This window comes from Pseudophryne corroboree, chromosome 12 (genome assembly GCF_028390025.1).
Source record: "Pseudophryne corroboree isolate aPseCor3 chromosome 12, aPseCor3.hap2, whole genome shotgun sequence".
NCBI lineage: Eukaryota > Metazoa > Chordata > Amphibia > Anura > Myobatrachidae > Pseudophryne > Pseudophryne corroboree.
Genome location: NC_086455.1, coordinates 51,303,018 through 51,330,596, shown reverse-complemented (window position 1 = coordinate 51,330,596; position 27,579 = coordinate 51,303,018). Strand labels below are relative to the sequence as shown.

The following is a 27,579-nucleotide window of genomic DNA, read 5'->3' as shown; positions in this document are numbered from 1 at the left end:
TAAAAAAAAAAATCTTTATATAAAGAAAGTGACAATAAAACATACACATTGATAAAATATAACATGAAATCTGCAATTACCTCTGCAACCAAAGCATTTGAGAACAGTTCTAAACTTTTTAAATTTAGCCTATAGGAAAAAGTCACCATTGAAAATAGGTGACGACTAAGTATGACAGCAAAGATAAAAGACCCGAAAAAAAAAAAAAAAAAAAAGTTTGGGTAGGAAGCACATTATCCTTAAAAGGGGGAAGGAAGACTGTAAATGACACATTCTATATATTTCAATTATCCCAAGTTCTAGTTTTCCTTACATATGCAAAGTTCTCAGCTTTCCGTAACATTTGGTTTGCAGAGGCAGAGTCACAAGTGCACACTACAGTAAGACAAACCAAGCAATACAAGTGTCCAAATATTAGCAGTTTCAGTTTTCCATGCTACAGGCTGCTTCAACTACAACAGTCCCCAGCAGGGATACCATGCAGGTCCTGCTGGCAGAAAATAGGGGGTTTAGAAGTATGAACATAGTGTTCCCAAAACCCTTTAGGCACTTAATTCTCTCCAACTTTGGCCAATAAATGCGAGAAAAAAAAATAAAATCCTAAAATATACACTCACTTCTGAATCTGAACCAGGAATCAGATTGTTATTTACTGCCATGGGCTGGGAAGGTTCACGTGCAATAGGTAAACTCATTAACCCTTCAAAGCCTTGCAGGCTGCTTAAGCAGTGAGGAGCATTAAGCTGCCACTTCTCTCCCCAGTGTCAAGGTTTGAAGAGAAAGGGAGATGGGTTGGTGCAACGCTTGATTGAGGGAGACTATGATTTGACCGGTATTGCTGTGTGCAGGGTAAAAGGAGGCAGTCAGTCCCTTTACATCAAAAATGATCATTGGAATCCGCCAAATCTCGTTGCTCAAAGTACCTAGAAATGGATTAAAAAAATAAATAAACACAAACAATTTCATCACAATGGCTGAAAAGATGCATCACAAGTTAATCTATCTATTGCCTAATAGGTGGTTAGGAACAAGGATCATGTATGCGCATAGGGCAAACCCAGTCATTTGGCTTTCATGCTTTGTAAACATACCATTACCTCCCATGTGCTGGAGAAGTACAACCCAATTGCTAGCTGTATATTGCCAGCCCTTTGCTATTTACATATGAATCGTATGCTCTTCATATCCTCACATTACTGCCTAGAAGTTACTCCAGGGGTATTAACACATAGGAACCTCAATGATCTGAACCCACACATATACCAGAGTGGGACCTGCCACTATCACAGGATCATCAGTACCATAGGTGCTTGCAGCTACAGTGCCTTATTGTTTATGACAGCATTCAACCTTAATCACAGTTGTGATTGTACAACAGACTCTTTGCCAAGCATTATGTTAATGTACAGTAAAAAAGTATGCAGTATGGTGGTAAATAAGCATGGATGGGGCATGTTTAACCTAAACACAGATTCAAACAAAAAAGGCCAAGTCCACATTACACCCAAACGCAGCCCTGGGCAACAGTATGGCTGTTTGAATGTAACTCAGGATGGTCCCAACAAAAGGTTAGGAGGATTGGGAGGTAGGCTCAGTTATGAAGCTCGGCAAAGAACACCCCACTTACTGTGTGTGTGTGTGTTTCATTTTACAGAGTGATCATTACCTGCCAACCAGACAGATGAACAAGTTCAGCGCAGATACCCTCTCATCTTCCTTGTGATCCTGCACAGAACAATTCCAAAATGAAGTTACAGGACACAAAATATGACAGTATAAAAAGTTAGACAGCAGCACACTTTCTGGCAAGTAAATACAAAATAAACACACAATACGGCACTCGAGCAGGCCTTCAGCTGCGGAAATAGGTGCTCATGGTGCCCTCCTCAGAGGCGAGCAGCCACCAATACATCCAGTGGAAGGAGGCGGCACTCAGTGACTTTTAACCATCAAACAAGTATAGTTTATTTCATCGTTTCGGGGCCGTAACCTCATCGTCAGGATAACTGTGACAAAACAGTTTAAATACCTTACGGTGCATAGAAACATTCACGCTGCCCGGCTTCTGGATAAACTACACTTGTTAAATTGCACTTGTTTTGCTGGTTAAAAAAGTCCTCCTTCTGCTGGATATTTTTTTTTGGGGGGGGGGGGGGGGGGGGGGAGGAGGAGGAGGAGAAGAGCACGGGCGAGCTCTCTTTTTGAAATTATATTTTACATATGGGGAACACTGGAAATACTGGGGGTACAGAGGTACCATACAGCAGCAGCTTGAACGCTTCAAAATCTCTGCCAAAAGTTTTAGCTATTCCTCCTCTACACTATAAGTTGCCAGGACCTTCATTGGTTTTAAAGAAACTGCATGGAGGAAAATGATTATCCAACAGGAATCAGAAACCCAATAAAACGTAACCCATACACACTGATCTGACAGGATGTGCCGTCACATTTTCAGGAACAGTCTATCCTGACCCAACAAGAGTAATGCTTTTGCAGCTTCCATTTTACTTTGAAAACAGGTGTGCAATTCTGTTTAACAAAAAAAACAACAACACACCACACACACGAATCTTCAAGGAGCCAAGTCTCAAACACCCATCTATACGCTTCTACAAGAAGAGAAGTACACTAAGTGAAAGGAGTTGGAAAACCAACTTCCTTTTCCACATAGACATATGTAAAAACCATACCATGATACTTTTGGTTTAACATGCCTGGTCTTGGAGACAGAAGACAGGCCCTCTGCCATGTTGAGAATATTCATGCACCAGAATCACTGAACACATTTACCTTCTCAAACACCCACAGAAGCATAACAGTCATGACATCTACAAGAAATGCTTTTGGATCCCATAATCCAGAAGCACTCTCCCTTCAAGCCAGGCGTCCCCAGAAATCGTCACCAAACATGCAGGTAAGTAGTTCCAATCACCGCCCAGGACCTCCACCAACGCGTTTCGATAACCTACTGTTATCTTTGTCAAGGTGACACCTGGCTTTCTTCCAAAAACATGCTTTTTTGTCCATTTAACATCTATCGGATGGTGAGAGTCCATTTTCTGCCCATGTGTGTGTTTTTAATAATTTTTTAATAAATGGTTTTACACTATATGGAGCCTTCTTTTCACATATATCCATTGTGAATAAATTGGGGAGGATCCTGACTTTCAGGAGAAGGAACAAGGAGAAGGAGTTCTATAACAGAGACCTGTGTCCACATTAAAGGGGTCATTATTGGTGTCTTTAACATCTAATTGATGGTGAGAGTCCATTTGGCATTGATATATTTCTTTATATTTAATTAATTAATGGTATCACACTATTTTGAGCTTCATTTTTCCACATATATCCATTGTGAGAGTATCGGGGAGAATTGGAACCCTCGGGAGAATTTGGAACAAGGTGGAAGGGACCCTATATAACAGTGGCCTCATTACCTTCTTAAAGTGAAGTCTAACTATTTTGGGGTACGAGTCTGGCTACACCACCATACTAACATTTTCACACTTAGTGCAACAGTATCACGCTATGTTTGTTTTTTCTATTTACTATATTTAAGAGTTTCATCTCCGGTCAGCAAGACCATTTGACTCAAGCGCCCTAGACCCTTTTGGTAAAATTTACTTATCTTGTTTTGTTTGAAGTGTGGGTGACACTTATCTACCTCTGGGGACAAGGGCAGCTACAGGCGCATGGTTTATGCCACCATTTTCTATATCATGCACCATTTTAGTTGCCCTTCTTTGTACAGTCTCTAATGTATTAATATCCTTCTGAAGATATGTCCTCCAGAACTGAACACCGTATTCTATAGGAGGCCGTACAAATGACCTATACAGTGGCATGATTACTTCTTTCTTTCTGCTGCCGATTCCTCTCCCAATGCAGCCAAGCATCTGACTAGCCTTCCTCATTGCTTTGTTACATTGCTTACCTGCCTTTAAGCCACCTAAAATAGTGACTCTTAGATCCCTTTCCTCCTCAGTAGTTCACAATATAGTGTTACCAATACTATATTTAGCATTTGTATTTTTGAGACCAAAGTGCATGATTTTGCATTTTTTGGCATTAAACTGTAATTGCTATTATCATCCTCCTTTATTTATATGGCGCCACAAGGGTTCCGCAGCGCCCAATTACAGAGTACAGAAATAATCAAACAGGAAAACAGCAACTTACAGTTGATGACAGTATAGGACAAGTACAGGGTAAAACATAGCTGCATCAGCAGATGACACTGGAATAAGTATCAGGTGGCAGAAGACTGCTGGAGTTGATGCAGTTGAAGATTATTAAAATCAGGATTTTGGTACTTACCGATAAATCCCTTTCTCCGATTCCACAGGGGCCACTGGAGTGTAGTTACAATGGGGAAATAGTAGGTAGTAATTGGGAGCTGGCACTTTAAAAAATTCTCACACTGTGGCTAGCTCCTCCCCTACTATCTCCCCTCCAAGTCAGTCTACGTAAAACTGTGCCCGAGGAGAGCTGTAATAAACAAACCTTAAGGTAGAGGAGGTTAATGACGCTCTGTAAACCAGGCGAACACAAACTAAACCTGGAACAGAACCTGACAAAAACCAGGCTAGCCTGAACTCAACAAGCAGTCATATGGTGATCTGCAAACCGTTAAGCAAAAAACCAGGAGGAACAGCGCTGGGCGGGCGTCCAGTGGCCCCTGTGGAATCGGAGAAAGGGATTTATCGGTAAGTACCAAAATCCTGATTTCTCCTTCATCCACTAGGGGCCACTGGAGTGTAGTTACAATGGGGACGTCCCAGAGCTCCCAAAAACGGGTGGGAAAGCGCCGAGAGTCCTGTAAAAACTGCTCGGCCAAACAGTGATGCAGAGGCCGTAAAAGTGTCAAACTTGTAGAATTTGACAAAACGAATGTCGGTTTGACCAAGTAGCCACCCGACAAAATATTCATGGAGACCCCGCGGGCAGCTGCCCACGAAGGTCTTACAATGCGCGTAAAGTGCGCTGAAATGGAAAACGGAGGCTCCCTAGTAACCGCCAAGAAGACTGTCTGATGGTCAGATGTATCCAACTGCCCAGCGTATGCTGGGACCCCGGCTATTTAGTACGGGAGCATCGTACAGAACAAAGAAGAAAAACACTTCATCGAATAGCCCGAGACCTCTGTAGAGAGAGTTGGCGAGCCCTGACAACATTCAGAGAGGACTGAAAAACACTAGTGTCAGATTTATATGAAAAATGGACATCCCCTCTGGAAGAAACGACCGCTGAGGCCGAAGCACAGCCAGGGGAGTTGCCAATAGAGTACTCCCTGAAAAAGAGGCCGAACTTACGGCCGCTAGGCTAATCTCATTTGGAAGAAAAGCGAAAAAGGCAGAGACCTAAAATTCCGGTCAGTGTGGTTTGAAGCGCAGCGGAGCAAAATCTCCCAGAGAAACCAAAGATGAATGGTAACTGGAAGAAGGGGGAAAAACCCCTTTTATCCTTATTATGTCCCATAAAGTTTTCCAAAAGTGGCAAAAGCGAGAAGAGGTAACAGACTTCTGAAATCGGGGCCCAGTAGGCCTAACTCAGGCATGTCCAAACTGCGGCCCTCCAGCTGTTGTGAAACTACATATCCCAGCATGCCCTGACACAGTTTTGCTGTCAGAGAATGCTAAAGCTGTGTGAGAGCATGCTGGGATATGTAGTTTCTCAACAGCTGGAGGGCCGCAGTTTGGACATGCCTGGCCTAACCGAACTAGGGAACTCCTCCCTTCTGAGGTCTCGTGAACAGTCACACGGGTAAACGAAACCAGTGTAAGATTGAACAAGGAGAAAAAAAGGAGCCTGTTGAAGTAGACAGTCCAGTCGAGGTAGGAGCCAAGGCGCCTCTACTGACAACAGGCGTATCTGTATCTTCAAGTCATGCGTGGCCCAACCAGCGCCACCGAGAGGACTAGCACGCATAATCCCCTCCTGTGTTACTGAACATGAGGTAGAAATAGAAAAGGAGGCAGGATAGAATAACCAGAAAACTCCCCGGAGCCCTGAGGGCCTCCTCGGCTACTGCCACCAGAGCTCACGTCCGAGAGTAATAAAGGGTTAAAGAGTCAGTCAGAACGCCCTGAGGTCGATCCGAAATCTCCACCCACAGCGGACCAGCTGACAAAACTCCGGGGAATGTTCCCTCACCCAGGAGTCTGACCTGGTGGCTTGATCTGGAAAGAAGATTGTTGTCCCCCGCTCAGAGAGGAATGGAGGCGACCACTCATTGCATCGCAACTTGACTGAAGGAATAGAGTATCTGGTGCCGAGGAATGAAAAATCCTCTGACGGACCGTGTTGAGAAACGTCTATGCGGAGCATAAATTGGATCTGTGTCGAATCAGAAGCTCCTGGATCCTCCGGATATTCAGAAGCCACCTAATGTACAGAGTGGGATAGTAGCAGTAAATTGTCCCATTAGGGAACCAACGTCACCCACTGCCCTTGAAAAAGAGTTATTCTGTGATCTTCCTAAACTCTGTGGGAGCGGAAGAGAGAAGAGGAAAGGACCGACAGTGAAAATGAGAATCCTGTAATGCGAATCTGAGAAAAACCTGTCCAACGGAAATCAGTAAACAGGCATCTCTGAAGACAAGGGACACGTAAAACTCCCTTTCTTGTTCAAACTAGCAATCACAGACTAAAAGGATTGTAAGGCCAGAATTGGCCTGTCCGAGCCACTTGGCTTCGGAACGTGAAAAGAAAACAAAGGCCTGAGAACTGTCCTAATTCAAATGATATGTGAAAAACAGGGATCAACACCCTTTGCGGTTAGAAACCTATGGAGCGCAGCCTGCAGTATGACTCTCTTGTCATCGTAAATCGGCCGACCCATGCCGAGGGACTTCTGAGATGGTTGTAACCGCCCAAGCCTTCTCCCATCGACCTGCGCCTACCCTGGGACCCTCCAGGTGGTAGGAAAGTCTGTGTAATGGGTGTATAGGATGACATAAAATCAGACTGGACAGAGGATGTTGAACCTCTGCTTCAGCCTTTTTACCCTGAGAACCCCTGGCGACGAAGATATCACCCGTGTGGAGTCGAAAGCCTGAAAGGGCACGGAAAAATCTAAAGGAAAGACCAGTAAAGGTCTGTCTTGGAGCTGGGGCAGTAGTAGGAGAAAGCAAAGTGGACTTACCTCCAATGGTTCAAGAAATCCTGCAGAAAGTTCCTTCCCCAGAACCATCTGCCCCGTAGGATTTCATGTTCACCTGTCACTGTCGCAGCCCCAGAGGTCGTCGGGTTAAGACAGCCAAGCGAAGATGCAGGGTCCGAGTCTGCAGACGTGGAGACCTCCAAAGAACATAAAGCAGAATCGTGATTCTGACCTGTACCAAAGTATCAATTGATCCTGATGCGAAGCATCCTGTAACCTAGAGGACAATTGTCCCCCAACCTACCTGCTCCGGACACGGTAGAACCGCGCTGCCGCATATGTCGATGGATCCCTGAGCAAGGTTGCCTCAGGAAAACGGCGGCTTGATGGACCGGCGATACACCGAGGTGTATACCCTAGAGAGGTTCTGATACCATCTCCTGCCATCTGCGGGGAAAGGATAGGAAAACAAACATTGTTTGATACCCGATATTGTGTATTCGGGTGTCTGTCGGCCGCCTACCGGAGCCTGCCCAGCTCATCCAAAACTGGACCAGTCGCTGTCATTTCGTCATTGGCGTGGAACCCTGATGGACTTGACGTGTCTGCCTCCTTTACCTGCAGTATCAGATGAACTGCTGTATAATGCACCTGTATATTCTGAGACACTGGTTCAGATCCACAGAAAACAGACATCAGTAATGCATGGAATGTTAGCAAGGTTCCTTTTGGAAAGGTGAAATGACGTACAAGGTCTCTGGTTAACAGTGACATTACCTGCATAATCTGAGCTGTTCAAACAGGAGTGTCCTGCAGGTGCGTGGAGGGCTAAGCAGATGGCTCCGCCGCATACTTCACACCTAAGAGGGAATTCTTCGACTATCCCAGGTGAGACAAACGAAAGGAGAAAAGGTGGGTTAAATAAACAGAGCCCTACGTAAGGTCTGCACTATAATGTGTAGTGACCGACACGATTAAAATAAACTTTCTGGAGCAGCGGAGACCTGAACCAGTAACGCTGCGCTGTGGGACAGGAGTCTTAGCCCTAGGCTATAGGAGCTCTCCTTAAAGTTTTGTTTGGATTCAAACCCCTGTTCAGATACCCGCTACTAGCGTATTGAGCCACAGCGCTATTTGTCTGATGCCTTACACACATTCCCCAATTACAAATAGCATTAGTAACTAGTGACACCAAGGAATAATAAAGGGAAGGCAACACCCCGCCCTGTATTTAGTGTACCACTAATTAAGGTGCACCAGATGTTTCTCGGAGGTTCCGCTGGCTTTTCAAAATGGTGACCAGCCTGTGAGAAAAGATGGGGGAAAATGTTATGTGGCAAGGTGGGGTATTCTGTTATTAGAAAACATTGCGGAAGTGTTTGTTTTATCCCCTATATCTGGTATTTTATGGATATATCTATATACATACACACTATATTATATATATATATATATATATATATATATATATATATTTTATTATATATATATATATATTTTATTATATGTGTGTGTATATGTATATATGTATATATATATATATATATATATATATATATATATATATATATATATATATATATATATATATATATATATACATACACACATACATACATACATACATACACACACACATACATATACATATACATACACACACACACACAAATACATACATACACACATATATACATATATACACACACACACACACACAAACATACATAACTATATATGTATATATACACACACACACACACACACACACACACACAACCGTGAAACCAACCGGGTAGATAAATACTGTCTATGTGAACCCAATAGGGTAGATAAATACTGTGTATTTGTAGGTAAATAAATACTGCACAGTAGATTTTTAAATTAATGAGCTGAGTCCCAGCTACTGTAATAGAGCAGGTTCCCTGATTTGCATGTAGGGAAATGCCGGGTAGAGGACTCTACTGCAGGGAGGAATGTAGCTATATTTCAGCAGCATGAAGTATGGAAAAGCTAAAAACCCCAGAGACAAGGTCTGTTGCCTAGCGACAGTGAGACCTGGGAGCCCGCTGAGTAAAGCGGGTTATAAGCCTTTACTCACCCCTCCTTGCAAAGAAATCCTCCCTGCACAGCCAGGAGAGGAATGAGCCTTCAGTGTGAGACTGACATACCCACACACACTGGAGCGGCGCGGGGAGCGGAGAGAGCCCGCCGTACAGAGCGGGAGTTAGCTCCGCCCCCCCTGCCTCGGCGTGCCAATGTATCCCCCGGCCGCCTTGCTGCGGTCGGGGTGCGGGTAAATGTAACCCCTGGCCGCCTGTTTGCTGCTGCCGGGGAGCGCCTGTATATTGTAATATATGCTGCGGCCGGGGAGCGGTGTGTAACCCCCCCGGCCGCCTGTATGCAGCTGAGAGTCGGAGCCCGCCGGACGGAGCGGGAGTTAGCTCCGCCCCTCTGTTCCGGCGCCACTTTTAAATTTAAAAACCCGCTATGTATTACCCGGCTGCCTGTAAGCTTGTATGCTGCGGCCGGGTAGTGTAAATGTATCACCCGGCTGCCTGTCTGCTGCAGCCGGGGATTGAAGAGCGCTGAGCCCGCTTACAGAGCGGGCTGAAGCTCCGCCCCCCACATAATGGCGCCAAGTTCAAACCAGTAAGTGCGCCCTCTCTTCTGCTGATGCACTGCAGCGTTATAAGGGGGTTAGTAAATCATCCTTCAGTGAGATTCAAACACTGGTTGCGCCTTTGCTAGATGTAGGGGATAGGTTATGCAGGACACAACACAGTAAAGACCATCACATCTAAGAGTCTCACTCTGCACATATTATGTAAAATCACACATCAGTCTGGAGGGGGGGAGATTGTACTCACCGCTGTCCTTCTGATGGAGTGGCCCCGACACGCGCCGCACGCAGCGGTGTCCGGCCGGAATCTTCTGTGATGGAGTGGCCCCGACACGCGCCGCACGCAGCGGTGTCCGACCATTTTTGATACTCACCGCTGCCATGCTGCCGGAATCTTCTGCTGGATGGAGTGGCCCCTACACGCGCCGCACGCAGCGGTGTCCGCCAACTCAGGAGAGCTCAGTGTCTCCCTCAGCCGGGGCCCATCCCGAGCCGCACGCAGCTGCGATGGGACCCCGCCGGCAGCTCCCGCGGTGCAGACTGGCAGTGGCAGAGCTGCCAGTCTGTGAGTGTGTGAAAGAAAAATAAAATAAGAAAAAGAAAAAATTCTTCAGCTAAACCCAAGTGAACCAGCTCACCTCGGGCACTAAACTAAGACTGGCTTGGAGGGGAGATAGTAGGGGAGGAGCTAGCCACAGTGTGAGAATTTTTAAAGTGCCAGCTCCCAATTACTACCTACTATTTCCCCATTGTAACTACGCTCCAGTGGCCTCTAGTGGATGAAGGAGAAAGTAAGAAAGGATAAGCACATGAGGGAAGAGGGCCCTGCTTGTGAGAGCTTACATTCTAAAGGTGAGGGGTAGACAGACAGGGGTGACACAGATGGGGTACATAGAGAGCGTAGAACAGAGGGCTAGGATGAGATTTGGCTGGGTTTGGTGAAGAAGTGGGTCTTGAGAGCCCGTTTGAAGTTTTGTAGAGTTGGAGAGTGAGGGGGAGCCGTGTTCTTGCCCATTCCTCTACTCTAGCTAGATCAGCTGGGTGGTCACATCTGATGTGCTGCATGTCAGATTTGCCGATCCCACCAACGACAGCATGCAGCTGAATGCAGGGTGGAAGGATACATTGCATGCTCACACACAGGATTGCACACTGTAGTAAACCGACCAATATATCCCTCCATCAGGCGCCGGGCCGGCTGGAACACGCATCATTCTGAGGTTTATCTGGCTTACATACAACAGTCTGGTAGTCTCAAGATTTCATTGGCAACTAATTGTTTAAAGTTATTATATCAAAGCAAAGAATGGGTCAAATGGTTTGATTTGTAAACTAAAAATGCGCAACGGAATATGCTTTGCTATATAAGAAACTGTAAATAAATAGAACACCAATATTTTCTGTGCTTCCAGGACTACTCCAGAAAGAATCAAGGCTGAATGGCGACTAAAGAACAAGCCTCTTTGTTTTGCCAACAAGACAGTCAGTGATTAAAGACCGTCAGGGGATCTATGAAATATATCCAAGAAGCAAATGCTCTCTCTAAAGAATCTGTGGGTAGACAGAATAGAAGCAAGCAGACGGTCACAATAGAAGATCTTGGGTGAATACCCCTGCTGTGTCTTCCATGAGGTCCTGAGGACCATCCTCACCAGGTTTGACTCTTCACCTTCCTTGAAGGATGAAAGGAGTGAAATCTAGAGCCATGTCGCATGAAAAGCATCTGAAACTTGCTCACCTCTAAACACTGGCCGACACGACTGCACGATATGAATGATCTCGTTCATTAATGAACGAGATACCGTTCATATCGTGCAGTGTGGAGGCTCCAGCGATGAACAATACGCGACCCCGTGCTCGTTCATTGCTGGGCCCCCATCGGCTGTGCAAGCAGGCCAATATGGACGATCTCGTCCATATTTGCTAGTGATGAGCGAGTTCGGTTTCACTCGGTTTTACTCGGTTCTCAAAACAGAACTTTATGGGCTATCCAAAACACGTGACATCCGTGAGCCAATAAGATGCCGTTTTGAGAACCGAGTAAAACCGAACCCGCTCATCACTAATATTTGCCTGCACTTCAGTACAGCCGGGTGACGGGGGGAGTGAAGAAATGTTACTCCCCCCGTCACCGGGTTGCCCGTATCCGCCGTCAGGCAGCTCAACAGCGGATCGGCCAGTGTGTAGAGCCTATAAGGACTTGTAGCCAGCTGAGAGCTCAGATATAGACTGGGTCAAAGACCAGAATCAGCTGGCCCTACCAGAACATGGCAAGGTATTAATCTGCAATTCACAGTCAGTCAATGTCAGGCTACACAAATGTGCTTTGAAAGCTTCTCCTTAATCTGACAGAAAGACCGCTGCAATACACAAACGAGAAAAAAAGTGAATCTGCAAGACAAACCAAAGCAAGTCTGAGGGCACTGAAATACCACCCCCAATCTGTCAGGGGTGTCTAGAAGAAAGGAGGCGAAGGATGACAAAATGGCTGTCAGGGAATGAAGAGCCTGTTAAGGAGGTGGTGCTGGCATTGACAGGTTAAATATCTCCTCTGTCCAGGTACAGATAACAGCCACCATCCTTAAGGATCATGTTCAGTGTGTGCTACTGAACAGTAACCAAGCCCGACTAGTCTCTCTCAGAGCTGGGCCTCTGCACCCACTGCTTACGTGCAGGCCCTGAAAGTAGCAGACCACAACCTCAGTCTCCCTCCATGAGCAGCAGTATAGAAAAATGCACTTGGGGAAAGTCTGTAAAGGAATGTTAAAGTGGCTGCACTCCTTAGCCGAGCCTCTATACACCAATTTCGCCATTGTCCCCAAATGAAAGAAAGTCAATTTGGATTTGTACAAATACAGGAAAGACAGCAGCTCTTCATTCAATGTAAGAAAAAGTAACTTAATGGGTTTGCAGGTGGACTATACAATTGTGTAAGTTAAGGGAGGAATTCAATTAGCACAGTAATTTACTGTGGCCCATTCAATTAGTCCTGAAGTCAGTCCGTAGGCTGCAGTCAATGGGAGTTTTATTTCGAGTAGAGAAATCCCAGATAAATGGCCCATTTTCATGTGCTGGGCGCATGTTAACACATAGGATTCCGCATGTTGACTCCATTAACCATTAATTTCCCAGGAAAGAAAAAGGGCTCTAATTGAATATCTCTGGCTGTTATTTTTTTCACCCCTGGTAAATTACTAGGGCCAGTTGAATTCCCTCCTAAGTGATGACATCTCATTGTTGTTGCTACAGTTCCTCAGGCAATAAGACTTGATATACCCCTATAATCCTGGCCTATATTGCTTTTCCTACATGTGTTGGCAGCCAACTGTTCTAAAGAAAGTGGTGTTTAATGTGAACATTGAATACACAGTGCAGGAGTTTATGTTCTCTCACTTCTTTCAGGCTGAGAAAATAAACCGCTGGCTGAACTTACCACCTCTGCTCTGACCTGTGAGCACCTACGTGCCAGCTGTCTGATAAGGGAGTGCGCCTCCGGCAGCAGTGGTTTTTCCAGACAAGCAAGCAACGCATATAGCCACCGACCCTGTGAACAGAAAGCCAGATATAAGATTATGACTCCCCCCATCTGATGGTTTAAAGACCCACATAACACTACATGTTCCACTATATATTTATTACCAGCTCCGGAGTGAAGTCTCGCTCTTCAAACCAGTTTACAAGGTACTCCAGTACACTCGTAACTGTTGCCTAAGATAAAGGGGAGGACAGGTTAGATTTCATTTGTAGGCATACTGGACTGCATTGCGCGAGTGTAATAGGACAGAACTTGTCTCACCTGGCTCATTCGGCTAACAATACTCAGCAGCGGTGGAAAGCCAACCTGTTATTGCCGAGTAAAACAAAAAGATACAAGCCTTCTAAATGTAAGTCTGCAATAATAACATTTTCCAGTAGAATAAAGTGTAAGCACAGAAAAAAAGGTGAATCCCGGCATATGCGCTCAGTCCTAGCAGGTAAGTTATTCTGACCACACAAAAACACAGGCAGGGTGATGGAAGAGTACATGAAACTTTAAGGCAGCTTACATTTTCCCATATAAGGTTAGGGCACTTAAGCAAAGAATAAGCCTTATTACAGCTTCTATTAAAGTCTATGAAATAACTTGACAGAGGCTTACATGCTATGGCCAATGAAAGAACATCCTGCCCTATAAATGCTTTTGTACAGAATCAGTATTGTAACTCGGCCATGGCTAACTGCTAAATTAAATTCTAATGGGACATACACAGGGCGACTTGTGCTAAGTGATCTAGGTTAGCACAGAGCGCTCAGCACACATGGCTATACACACAGCGATGTCTGCTGAGCGACCTGTGCTACCCAGTGTTCTTTATGCACATCCTAGGCAATCTAAATAGATTGTGCCTGCATGCGCTAAAGATTAGAGCGGGCGATGGCGAAGTGTGGGAATGCGCACTGCCATCACTATGGGGTGTACACAGAACGATCCGTGCTTCATTTCTAAGCGATCTAGACAGACCGCTTAGAAAATAGGCAAAATAATAATTTAATAAATAAATAAATAAATAAATCGCTCCGTGTGTATGCTCCGTAAGTAACGTGGCGTTTGCACTGGATGACTTGAGACTACAGCACATTACAACTTCACGCATTTCACCTTGCAATTCCATAGAACCGTGCAGGAAAGCAGATTCTGCCATACCATGTAGCCGTATATCGCTCGGAATAAAGTCTGCCTGTGTATGTAGGAATACTTGAAAAAGAAACGATAGCACTAGGCCAGCATGTAGCCAAAGCTTCTAAACATCAAAAACAAAAATATGATGCAAGGCACCGCTTAACCGGGTGCAGGTTGTTTTGGACGCTAATCGATGTTACACAAAATGCCACAAACACTACTATAGACTAACATTTTTTATAGATAATTTTTTTTTTTTTTTACAGATGTACCTTTATATAATCAATCCCTGGGTTTTGATTCTCAGCATTCAGAGCAGCAGCCAGGTCAGAATATAACCGCTCACCCAGACAGAACTTCTTCCAACTCTCCTCATCTTCTGTGCTTGGCTGCAGAGAAATATAAAAAGCACTTTGTGACCTTGCGGGCAGCAAATAAATACAACACAAGTGGTATCCTGTATAACAAAAGGTGAACCCTGCTCCACACCTCTCGGGGTGGTGAGGAGTCAAGTGCGTTTCGCACTGGCGGCCACTAGATGGCGCTTGACAGGGTAATTCAAGTGTTGCTCCATTCGGCTGCGCATGGCCGCCAACATTACTGTTATGTTGTTCCGTAATTTGGACAGGCTGGCAACAAGTATATATCATAAAATTAATATTACAGTTTAAGTACATTGAAACATCTATATCTAGTGATCTCTTTTGGTTTTTGGTCAATATTGGAGAGATGTGGTTTTATCCCTTTTGCATCTGCTTTTCTTTAATATTTATTTAGATTACTTATATAAATCTACATATTAATCACTGTGGGGGGGGAGATGTCAATAATAGATAGAAGATGTCATAATACTGAAGAATCAGTTCATGATATAACGACGTAGGGCCTGATTCTGGGTTTCGAGTATAGCAACAACAAAAAAATAAGATTTTACTTACCGATAAATCTATTTCTCATAGTCCGTAGTGGATGCTGGGGACTCCGTCAGGACCATGGGGAATAGCGGCTCCGCAGGAGACAGGGCACAAAAGCAAGCTTTTAGGATCACATGGTGTGTACTGGCTCCTCCCCCTATGACCCTCCTCCAAGCCTCAGTTAGGTACTGTGCCCGGACGAGCGTACACAATAAGGAAGGATCTTGAATCCCGGGTAAGACTCATACCAGCCACACCAATCACACCGTACAACTTGTGATTTGAACCCAGTTAACAGTATGATAACAATGAAGTAGCCTCTAAAAAAGATGGCTCACAACAATAATAACCCGATTTTTTTGTAACAATAACTATGTACAAGTAATGCAGACAATCCGCACTTGGGATGGGCGCCCAGCATCCACTACGGACTATGAGAAATAGATTTATCGGTAAGTAAAATCTTATTTTCTCTAACGTCCTAGTGGATGCTGGGGACTCCGTCAGGACCATGGGGATTATACCAAAGCTCCCAAACGGGCGGGAGAGTGCGGATGACTCTGCAGCACCAAATGAGAGAACTCCAGGTCCTCCTCAGCCAGGGTATCAAATTTTTAGAATTTAGCAAACGTGTTTGCCCCTGACTAAGTAGCTGCTCGGCAAAGTTGTAAAGCCGAGACCCCTCGGGCAGCCGCCCAAGATGAGCCCACCTTCCTTGTGGAATGGGCATTTACAGATTTTGGCTGTGGCAGGCCTGCCACAGAATGTGCAAGCTGAATTGTACTACAAATCCAACGAGCAATAGTCTGCTTAGAAGCAGGAGCACCCAGCTTTTTGGGTGCCTACAATATAAACAGCAAGTCAGACTTTCTGACTCCAGCCGTCCTGGAATTATATATATATATATTTTCAGGGCCCTGACAACGTCTAGCAACTTGGAGTCCTCCAAGTCCCTAGTAGCCGCAGGCACCACAATAGGTTGTTTCAGGTGAAACGCTGACACCACCTTAGGAAGAAACTGGGGACGAGTCCGCAGTTCTGCCCTGTCCGAATGGAAAATCAAATATGGGCTTTTGTAAGACAAAGCCGCCAATTTTGACAATCGCCTGGCCTAGGCCAGGGCCAACAGCATGGTCACTTTCCATGTGAGATATTTCAAATCCACAGATTTGAGTGGTTCAAACCAATATGATTTGAGGAATCCCAACACTACGTTGAGATCCCACGGTGCCACTGGAGGCACACAAGGGCTGTATATGCAATACTCCCTTGACAAACGTCTGGACTTCAGGAACTGAAGCCAATTCTTTCTGTGAAGAAAATCTATAGGGCCGAAACTTGAACCGTAATGGACCCAATTTTAGGCTCATAGACACTCCTGTTTGCAGGAAGTGCAGAAATCGACCTAGTTGAAATTTTTTCGTGGGGCCTTCCTGGCCTCACCCACGCAACATATTTTTACCACATGTGGTGATAACGTTGTGCGGTCACCTCCTTCCTGGCTTTGACCAGGGTAGGTATGACCTCTTCCGGAATGCCTTTTCCCTTAGGATCCGGCGTTCAAACCGCCATGCCGTCAAACGCAGTCGCGGTAAGTCTTGGAACAGACAAGGTCCCTGCTGGAGCAGGTCCTTTCTTAAAGGCCGATGCCACGGTTCCTCTTGGAACAGACATGGTACTTGCTGAAAGCAAATCCCTTCTTAGCTCCCGAGGCCATTAGTCCTCTGTGAGCATCTCTTGAAGTTCCGGTTACCAAGTCCCTCTTGGCCAATCCGGAGCCACGAGTATAGTTCTTACTCCTCTATGTCTTATAATTCTCAATACCTTGGTTATGAGAAGCAGAGGAGGGAACACATACACCGACTGTTACACCCACGGTGTTACCAGGACGTCCACAGCTATCGCCTGAAGGTCTCGTGACCTGGCGCAATACCTGTCCCATTTTTTGTTCGGGCGGGACGCCATCATGTCCACCTTTGGTCTTTCCCAACGGTTCACAATCATGCGGAAAACTTCCCGATGAAGTTCCCACTCTCCCGGGTGGAGGTCGTGCCTGCTGAGGAAGTCTGCTTCCCAGTCGTCCACTCCCGGAATGAACACTGCTGACAGTGCTATCACATGATTTTCCGCCTAGCGAAAAATCCTTGCAGTTTTGCCACTGCCCTCCTGCTTCTTGTGCCGCCCTTTCTGTTTACGTGGGCGACTGCCGTGATGTTATCCCACTGGATCAATACCGGCTGACCTTGAAGCAGAGGTCTTGCTAAGCTTAGAGCATTATAAATTTGCTCTTAGCTCCAGTATATTTATGTGGAGAGAATTCTCCAGACTTGATCACACTCCTTGTGTGACTGCTCCCCAGCCTCTCAGGCTGGCCTCCGTGGTCACGAGCATCCAATCCTGAATGCCGAATCTGCGGCCCTCTAGAAGATGAGCACTCTGTAATCACCACAGGAGAGACACCCTTGTCCTTGGATATAGGGTTATCCGCTGATGCATCTGAAGATGCGATCCGGACCATTTGTCCAGCAGATCCCACTGAAGAGTTCTTGCGTGAAATCTGCCGAATGGAAGCGCTTCGTAATAAGCCACCATTTTTACCAGGACTCTTGTGCAATGATGCACTGACACTTTTCCTGGTTTTAGGAGGATCCCGATTAGCTCGGATAACTCCCTGGCTTTCTCCTCTGGGAGAAAGACCTTTTCCTGGACTGTGTCCAGAATCATCCCTAGGACCAGCAGACGTGTCGTCGGAACAACTGCGGTTTTGGAATATTTAGAATCCACCCGTGCTGTCGTAGAACTACTTGAGATAGTGCTACTCCGACCTCCAACTGTTCTCTGGACCTTGTTCTTATCAGGAGGTCGTCCATTTTCCATTTTTGAAACTGATAGTGACAGTTCTGTACCACGAACCTGAGGTACCCTTGGTGAGAAAAGGCAAATTTTGGGACATGGAGGTAAGCATCCCTGATGTCCCGGGACACCATCTAGTCCCCTTGTTCTTTGCTATCACTGCTCTGAGTGACTCCATCTGGATTTGAACCCTTGTAAGTGTTCAAATTTTTTCAGATTTAGAATAGGTCTCACCTAGCCTTCAGTACCACCATATAGTGTGGAGTAATACCCCTTTCCTTGTTGTCGGAGGGGTAATTTTATTATCACCTGCTGGGAATACAGCTTGTGAATTGTTTTCAATACTGCCTCCCTGTCGGAGGGAGACATTGGTACAGCAGACTACAGGAACCTGCGAGGGGGGAAACCTCTCGACATTCCAATCTGTACCCCTTGGATACTACTTGTAGGATCCAGGGGTCCTGTACGGTCCCAGCGTCATGCTGAGAACTTGGTAGAAGCGGTGGAAGGCTTCTGTTCCTGGGAATGGGCTGCCTGCTGCAGTCTTCTTCCCTTTCCTCTATCCCTGGGCAGATATGACTCTTATAGGGACGAAAGGACTGAGGCTGAAAAGACGGTGTCTTTTTCTGCAGAGATGTGACTTGGGGTAAAAAACGGTGGATTTTCCAGCAGTTGCCCTGGCCACCAGGTCCCATGGACCGACCCCAAATAACTCCTCCCCTTTATACGGCAATACATCTTTGTGCCGTTTGGAATCTGCATCACCTGACCACTGTCGTGTCCATAAACATCTTCTTGCAGATATGGACATCGCATTTACTCTTGATGCCAGAGTGCAAATATCCCTCTGCGCATCTCGCATATATAGAAATGCATCCTTTAAATGCTCTATAGTCCATAAAATACTGTCCCTGTCAAAGGTATCAATATTTTTAGTCAGGGAATCCGACCAAGCCACCTCAGCTCTGCACATCCAGGCTGAGGCGATCGCTGGTCGCAGTATAACACCAGCATGTGTGTGTATACTTTTTAGGATATTTTTCAGCCTCCTATCAGCTGGCTCCTTAAGTACGGCCCTATCCGTAGATGGTACCGCTACTTGTTCTGATAAGCGTGTGAGCGCCTTATCCACCCTGAGGGGTGTTTCCCACCGCGCCTTAACTTCAGGCGGGAAAGGGTATACCGCCAATAATATTCTATCGGGGGAAACCCACGCATCATCACACACTTCATTTAATTTATCTGATTCAGGAAAAACTACAGGTAGTTTTTTCACCTCACACATAATACCCTTTTTTGTGGTACTTGGAGTATCAGAAATATGTAACACCTCCTTCATTGCCCTTAACGTGTGGCCCTAAAAGAAAATACGTTTGTTTCTTCACCGTCGACACTGAAATCAGTGTCCGTGTCTGGGTCTGTGTCGACCGACTGAGGTAAATGGGCATTTTACAGCCCCTGACGGTGTTTGAGACGCCTGGACAGATACTAATTTGTTCGCCGGCCCTCTCATGTCGTCAACCGGCTTGCAGCGTGTTGACATTGTCACGTAATTTCCATAAATAAGCCATCCATTCCGGTGTCTACTCCCTAGAGAGTGACATCACCATACAGGCAATTTGCTCCGCCTCCTCACCAATATTTTCCTCATACATGTCGACACACACGTACCGACATACAGCACACACATAGGGAATGCTCTGATAGAGGACAGGACCCACTAGCCCTTTGGGGAGACAGAGGGAGAGTTTGCCAGCACACACCAAAACGCTATAATTATCCAGGGACAACCTTTATATAAGTGTTCCTCCCTTATAGCATTTTAATATATATACATATCGCCAAATCAGTGCCCCCCCTCTCTGTTTTAACCCTGTTTCTGTAGTGCAGTGCAGGGGAGAGCATGGGAGCCTTCCCACCAGCCTTTCTGTGAGGGAAAATGGCGCTGTGTGCTGAGGAGAATAGGCCCCGCCCCCTTTTCGGCGGGCTTCTTCTCCGGAGTTTTAGATATCTGGCAGGGGTTAAATACATCCATATAGCTTCAAGGGCTATATGTGATGTATTTTTCGCCATACAGGTATTATACATTGCTGCCCAGGGCGCCCCCCTCCAGCGCCCTGCACCCTCCGTGACCGCTGTGTGAAGTGTGCTGACAACAATGGTGCACAGCTGCAGTGCTGTGCGCTACCTGATGAAGACTGAGAGTCTTCTGCCGCCTGGTTCCGGACCTCTTCATCTTCAGCGTCTGCAAGGGGGGTCGGCGGCGCGGCTCCGGGACGAACCCCAGGGCGAGCCCTGTGTTCCGACTCCCTCTGGAGCTATGTCCAGTAGCCTAAGAATCCAATCCATCCTGCACGCAGGTGAGTTGAAAATCTCTCCCCTAAGTCCCTCGATGCAGTGAGCCTGTTGCCAGCAGGACTCACTGAAAATAAAGAACCTAAAAACTTTTTCTAAGTAACTCTTTAAGAGAGCCACCTAGATTGCACCCTTCTCGGCCGGGCACAAAAACCTAACTGAGGCTTGGAGGAGGGTCATAGGGGGAGGAGCCAGTACACACCATGTGATCCTAAAAGCTTGCTTTTGTGCCCTGTCTCCTGCGGAGCCGCTATTCCCCATGGTCCTGACGGAGTCCCCAGCATCCACTAGGACGTTAGAGAAAGAGCAAGTAACTGTGCTTCTGGACCAACCCAATGCTACACTGCAGGGGGAGCAAATACATTTTTAGTTTATTTTTTGCATGCAAGGTAAATACTGGCTGCTTTTGCATGTAGCCCACATATACTGGACAGCTTTGTTTTTGCACTGCAATTGAACTTGATGGGCATTTTGCCTCTTTTCAATCTCACTAACTATGTAATTATATATTCTGCCCCTATATACACACTGCACCCCATACACCTTCATATAGCTCCCCCTATATACAGGGCACCCTCTCCTCCGTATAATATAGTGCAGCCCCAGGTTACTTGCCATCCTGGCACTTCGCAACAAGTAGCAGCAGTAACCAGTTAACTGATGCAGAAACCACTAGACAGTCCGGCTGCACTTAGACTGGAGGCATCAAAGACACATGTAGCCACTTAGCGGCGGGGGAAGAAGGTGAATGTCTGGCAGTAAGAGGTAAGACCATGTGTCAGGTGATCAGTGCAGTGGGTGGGAAGGGGGTGGGGTCAGTGCTGAGGCTGCAGAGGATGTGGGTGAGGAGGAGGCAGATAACCGGCTCAGTTGCTTTATATATACTGTGTGCCAATGGAGCTCACCCCTCCTGCACCGGTCCTCTACCCCCCAGACTGGTTGGGGGCTGTGAGAGGACTGGTGAGCTTACATGTACCAGTACTGGTGGCTACAGTGCGGCATCATTATAGCCTGCCCATTACAGATATACAGCATCTATATTTATAGATGGTTAACGCTACACACACCAGTGACATGCGGTGGGGAGATGCAGAGCCTCTCTTCTCATGCTAATGTATATACCAGAGCAGACTATATAAAGTATATGAAAAATACAAAGAATATATTAGAAATATCTTCTTTGTATTATTCTAATTATTTTTATATAGTCAAAATTCTGGAGGAAAGGGGGGGGTAGAATGTCAGGTTAGACCGTTCCTCTCCTGCCTATCTTTTCTACACATCTGTCACCAAATTTCCAGCCGTATATACAGGTTGAGTATCCCTTATCCATAATTACAAATCCCACATATTATATATCTCTCTCATTATTTCAGTAGGGGACCCAAAAAGGTGGTATTTTGAATTTTGGATAAGGAATACTCAACCTGTAATGCTGCACCTGTGTATAATGCCCACATGCACCCTTGGGCTCATATACTGCATGTAAATCTGGCTCTGGGACCAGCCAGTGCCTCCTGCGCCATTCAACTCACCGCACGTCCCTGACACACACGCTAAGCATGACAGAGTCCTGACTCCCAGCAGCAGGATTTCCAGAAACCCGGCAGCTTCAGTGTGAGTAGCAAACACCCTACTAATATAATCCAGCCCTGGTGTCCGTCATTTTGATGGACTTTTAACTAATTTGTTATAAAATAGAATCTCATTTTACCTGGCATGCAAAGTTTCTCCCAGACAGCTCCAATGTGGCCGTGCTTTCTTTCTTATCTGCCATTACCACTTGCCTGGTTCAGACAACGGTGGTGATACCTACAGCCAGTTATTACACTTTGTAACCAATAATGTATAATTGAAGTACATTTTCTCAAGTCTTAAAATACGGGTATGGGTCATTAGGTCGCCCACTATTGGGCGACATGGTCAATAGGGCTACATGAGTTGATTTTTTTTTTTTTTTTAACTATTTTTGGGGTTTTCTTCGTAAAATGACGGGGAACCCCAATTAGTGCACCGTGTCCCCTCACATGGCGAGCCTCTTCGGGCAAGGTTACCATTCCCAATTGTAGTCCACGTGGATCGTAAAATATGAAAAAGTTACAAAAAAAATAAATAGTGAGAAACTCATGTCGACCATGTCAACCTAATGACTGTCGACCTAATGACCGTAACCCTAAAATACATTGGGGCAGATGTATTAACCTGGAGAAGGCATAAGGAAGTGTTAAACCAGTGATAATGCACCACCCAATCAGCTCCCATATGTAAAATAACAGTTAGGAGCTGATTGGCTGGTGCATTATCACTGGTTTATCACTTCTTTATGCCTTCTCCAGGTTAATACATCTACCCCATTGCGACTTACATCTCACTTTCGGCGCACCCAATTCATTACTTGTGGGTATTACCATCACTATGTGTTGACGAGTGCAGTGTCTGGCCTGGGAGGGAAGCTACAGGAGGATGTCATTGTGTCGGAACGCAAGTAACTCCCCCTACCTTACCTGCCAGGTTGAGGGATTTATTGCAATCAACATTTACGAATAAACTTTGTTACTGTAATACTCACCATTGTTACATTGCTATCTAGGGGTTGGGATTTCCAGTGGCTCCTGCGCTTGTTGAGACTCTGCAAAGGAAACATTGTATGCGTTGCGGTTACAAAAGCAGGCTCAAAATGATCTGTGGAATAAAACAGCTTGAAATTGCAGGCGAGGTCTAGATCCCACTTGCAGATGCCTTTGTGTAGACCAGGGTTTCCCGAACTCAGTCCTCAAGGCACCCTAACAGTGCAGGTTTTGGGGAAATCCATGCTTGAGCACCTGGGGTTAAATCAAACTGATTGCGGTACTAATTAAGTCACCTGTGCATATGCATGGATATCCTTAAAGCCTTGACTGTTAGGGTGCCTTGAGGACAGAGTGTGGGAAGCACTACTGTAGACTTCCTCTATACTGCCCAAGTTGCTCATGTTACCACACCGTTACATAAAGTACACAATAAACAATTCACTGGGCAACATTGCTGTTTACACACACCAGACAAAGCCATGTTATACAGACGTTTAAATGGCCTGAAATGGGACAAAAAATTGTGACACAGGGTGAAATAAAATTACACCTTGTGGAATCTAAGGCCAACCTAGGGTCCTCTGAAGCGGCAGGAGGGATTCTAATGTGAAACAAGTTACCACCCAGCCAGCTTGGAAAACCGGCACACTGTCAGGAGTCCAGACAGGTCGTAATGCCAGACCGTACATGCCTGGGAATCAACGTATCCCCAGTGTGACAACTGCAAGGTGCAGAGATTGAAGACAGACCAGCACTGCTGCCACACGGCTTTCCCTCTTTCCGAGAGAGTGAAATCATTGACTCACTGACCAACGGACGCAATCTACTCTGACCAGTACTATTAGAGCCGGGGGAAGGGGAGAGCAGCAATGATACGTTTTTTTTTTTTTACTTCTAATGCCAATTACAGATGGCTTAAATTACTGCTGATTGTAGAATCTCTTTATATGGCTCTAAAGCAATAAGTGTAGAGCAATTGAGTGTTCCTCTGCATCTAAAGCGTTTTAGGGGGTTCTACAGTGGTAAGTAGGTTGGGAACAGTTGATCTAAGAAAACACAGGAAAATACTTAGTGAAAGATTTAGAGCCTTATTCAGGTTTGTTAGCCAACCAAAAAAAAAAAAAGTTAATTGGGCAAAACCATGGTGCACTGCAGGTGGGGCAGATGTAACATGTGCAGAGAGAGTTAGATTTGGGTGGGGTGTGTTCAAACTGAAATTAAATCGCAGTGTAGAAATTAAGCAGCCAGTAATTACCATGCACAGAAACAAAATAACCCACCCAAATCTAACTCTGCACGTTACATCTGCCCCACCTGCAGTGCAACATGGTTTTTCCAAATTGGAAACTTTTTTGGTTGGCTAACAAACTTGAATAACCCCCTTAATCATACACTTTTCACACTGTTTCATTGCTTTCATGCAATAGATTAATGGTTTTATTTTATTTGACCGTTCTCCTTTAGTTTTATATAGTTTCAGTCTGGATTTAAAAAGTAGATAAATAAGCATGAAAAAAAATGTGAAAAGGTAAACTAAAAACAAAGCTCTTCTACAATTTGGATTCCTGTTGATACATGAAATCAAGAAAGACTTACAGTGGACACAGTCTTAAAAATATAGTTTAACATTTCTCCTTTACCTGTCGTACAGCAGAGAACTGAGCCACCTGCTGTTGTTGCCATCGGAGACTTGGTGAATACCCTTCAGGAGCAGGTTGGCACCCTGAAAGCTAAGACACCAGCAAGCTTTAGTAGAGTGCACAATAAAGGTATATGGTATTTTTTGGTGAATGGACTACTCCTTCAGTCCTTCATGCAAGCACCGTGTGTGTAGTTAGTGTAACCTAAATACACCACACAGCGGCAGATACCCGTCGCGTGCGAGTCAACAGGTCCCGTGCAACTCCGCTAGCGTTGGAAGTCTTTTTGCAGAAATGCATCTTAGCCACAAAGCGACGCGGCTAGCACTCGAGCGGAAACTGTGCAGATTAAGTTGATACATAACACTTCTATATCTGTGTGGTACCGAGTCTATATATAAAGCACAATGGAACAATACATGGAAAAAAGCCCTGGTCGCTGCATCGTAGCATTTTGTATGCAGAATCAGAGACTCAGTCGCACACAGACAAGCGTCACATTCCAAATTAATCTGCAGTCTCCAGACAAAGATGCATCTTTGGCAATAAAAGACAGCCAACGCTAGAGGAGTCTCACGGGACATGGTGTGCCAAGAGGGACTGTTTGGCATGACTACAGCAAACATGTAGGTGGACACACTTGTATAAAATAGAATGAGGATGGCCAAGGATCTGACATACTGTAGGCAACACATCACACAAAAGGTGCACGTTTTCTGCAAAAACTTAAGCCAAAACATTGTCAAAGAGAATTTAAACCACATTTTATGCCCTGCTCTCAGCTTTTAACCAAACCGAGAATAGGTGCAGCATAGGAATTAATTACAATAGTTCTATTAACAGAGTGTAACTAGAATTCAATCTCATTTAATATGCATTTCATGCAAGTGCATCATTCAACAGCTCACTCACATTAAGTGAGCATTATTTTTGCAACCGTAAAAACCTGTGTAATTAAGAACTGCTTCTGAAGCTTAAAGATTATTTTAGAAAGTGAGAGGTTGCACGCCTTTGCTACAAAAAGTGACCTAGCAGAAGAGTATGAAGTGCACTTCTTTTGTTTAACTATCTAGTTGAGCTTTTGTTTCTTCCAGTGCTTGGCCTTTTCCATACTCTATTTTTTGAAGATAAACCCAAAAGCTGCAGCAGTTCCTTCTAGGGACCTCTCATACATTACAGGCTTTTTGGACTAATCCATGTGACAGAAAGTAATCCGAGAGACAGAAAAGCTAGATTGTTACTCACTGCTATACTGACGGTTTGCTTCTTTCTCAATTTTTTAGGATCGATCTGTGCAATTACTACATCCGGGCACCGTGCCGCTTCAATCCTGAAGGTGTAAGAGAAAAACAAGACAAGACGGATAAACTACTCACACATCCTTATCACATTAATAGAATGTGACACCCAGGGTAACGCAAGGCAACATGGCTCCTCATTACATTAAAATAGATTCTTTATTGCAAGCATTCCCAACCTTGGGCCTCGAGGCACACTAAAGGGGCATACACACTTGACGAGAAAGTAAATGACGTTGCTCATTTTTACCCTTCCTGAGCGACATTGTTTACTTTCTAGGCAAGTGTGTATGCAACCGCCGTGCGGGTCGTTACCGACCCTCGCTGTCAGCCGTGCATGCAGCTCAATTTGGACTGTCAGCCTAGAGCTGCACGCACAGTCACTGCGTGATGTCACTGAGCGATATGATTGTCATATAGCTCAGTGTGTACACCCTGCTGCCGACCTCCTCGGCAGAGAAGGGAACACACTAGGCGACGTCGCTCGTACAGCACATCGCCTAGTGTGTACCCACCTTAAAGGAATCCACCCCCCCACCCAGGTTAATAGGGCCCTGCAAGTTATGCAGGTAATAGATTGTAAGCATACGTGCAGGGCCCTATTATACCCCAGACTTGTGTTACTACTATTCTATTGCTGGTATGTTCCAAATTTTAACACATGGCAGAGTATGCCAACATAGAAGAGATCAAAGGTACTGGAGCTCACCCACACAGCGTCGGAGCCAGCTGCGGGCAGACAGGAGGGTCAGATTAATTGCCCTGGGAGCTGTCTGCTGTCTCACTGGAGCAGCACAACACTACCAGTAGAAAATAAACAAAAAAAATTGTTTCTCTGTAACTCCTTGGCGCCCCCTCAAAACCTGCACCCGGGGCACATGCCCCCTTAGCCCCCCCCTAGTTATGGCCCTGTGTCACTATATAAATAAATGTTAAAAAATATATACACCCCAAAGCAAAACACTCCTGTGTCTGGAGCAGATGTTGCAGCGCTGTAAAGTGAAGTGTAACGAATAGAGGAGATAATCATGTGTCCTGGTTCCTGAGGAAGATGCATGTACACAGGTCACCAACATGGTAGTGTAACCCCATTGCAGAGCTGCACATAAGCCGCACACGGAGAGTGCTGGGGAATGAATGGCAATGCTGCATATGCCCGGTGTGCGCTGCATGCTGCATCTCTACACACACTGTACATCGCCGTGGTGCCGCATCAGGAATGCCCAGCACCTGCCGCAGCACCAGAGCTCCCTCCTGTCCCCGCAGCAGCACGGTTCCCATTACCGCAGCAACGAGAGCGCTCATCACTTACTGGACTCGTCTCAGGTACTCCTGCGGGGTCCGAGGGGGAGCTGTGGGGTCGTAGTCCACGGGGAGGTCGCAGTTACCCACCGGCAGCAGCCGCGGCATCAGCTCCTCCGGCCCGGAGTCCATACTCAGCCACAGCAGCGTCGTCACCACCGGCGCAGGCTGGACCGCACGGCACTAGTACTTTATGCGTGGAACGCACCATATAACAACGTCTCTGATTGGCCGCTTTTCAAATTACTTCTTATTGGCTGGT

The 27,579-nt window shown here is 45.7% G+C and overlaps 1 protein-coding gene across 1 annotated transcript; it reads right to left on the bottom strand.

Moving 5' to 3' along the window:
* GEMIN2 (gem nuclear organelle associated protein 2) lies at nucleotides 1-27,545 on the bottom strand. The gene is made up of 10 exons (XM_063947504.1): nucleotides 27,328-27,545; nucleotides 25,963-26,047; nucleotides 24,718-24,807; nucleotides 23,077-23,136; nucleotides 14,658-14,774; nucleotides 13,522-13,566; nucleotides 13,365-13,433; nucleotides 13,159-13,269; nucleotides 1,667-1,725; nucleotides 1-923 (listed from the first exon to the last, which is right to left on the bottom strand). The coding sequence occupies exons 1-10, from the start codon at nucleotides 27,447-27,449 to the stop codon at nucleotides 878-880; spliced, it is 804 nt and encodes a 267-aa protein (XP_063803574.1). The 5' UTR covers nucleotides 27,450-27,545; the 3' UTR covers nucleotides 1-877.
* Between the last annotated feature and the right edge of the window lie 34 nt (nucleotides 27,546-27,579).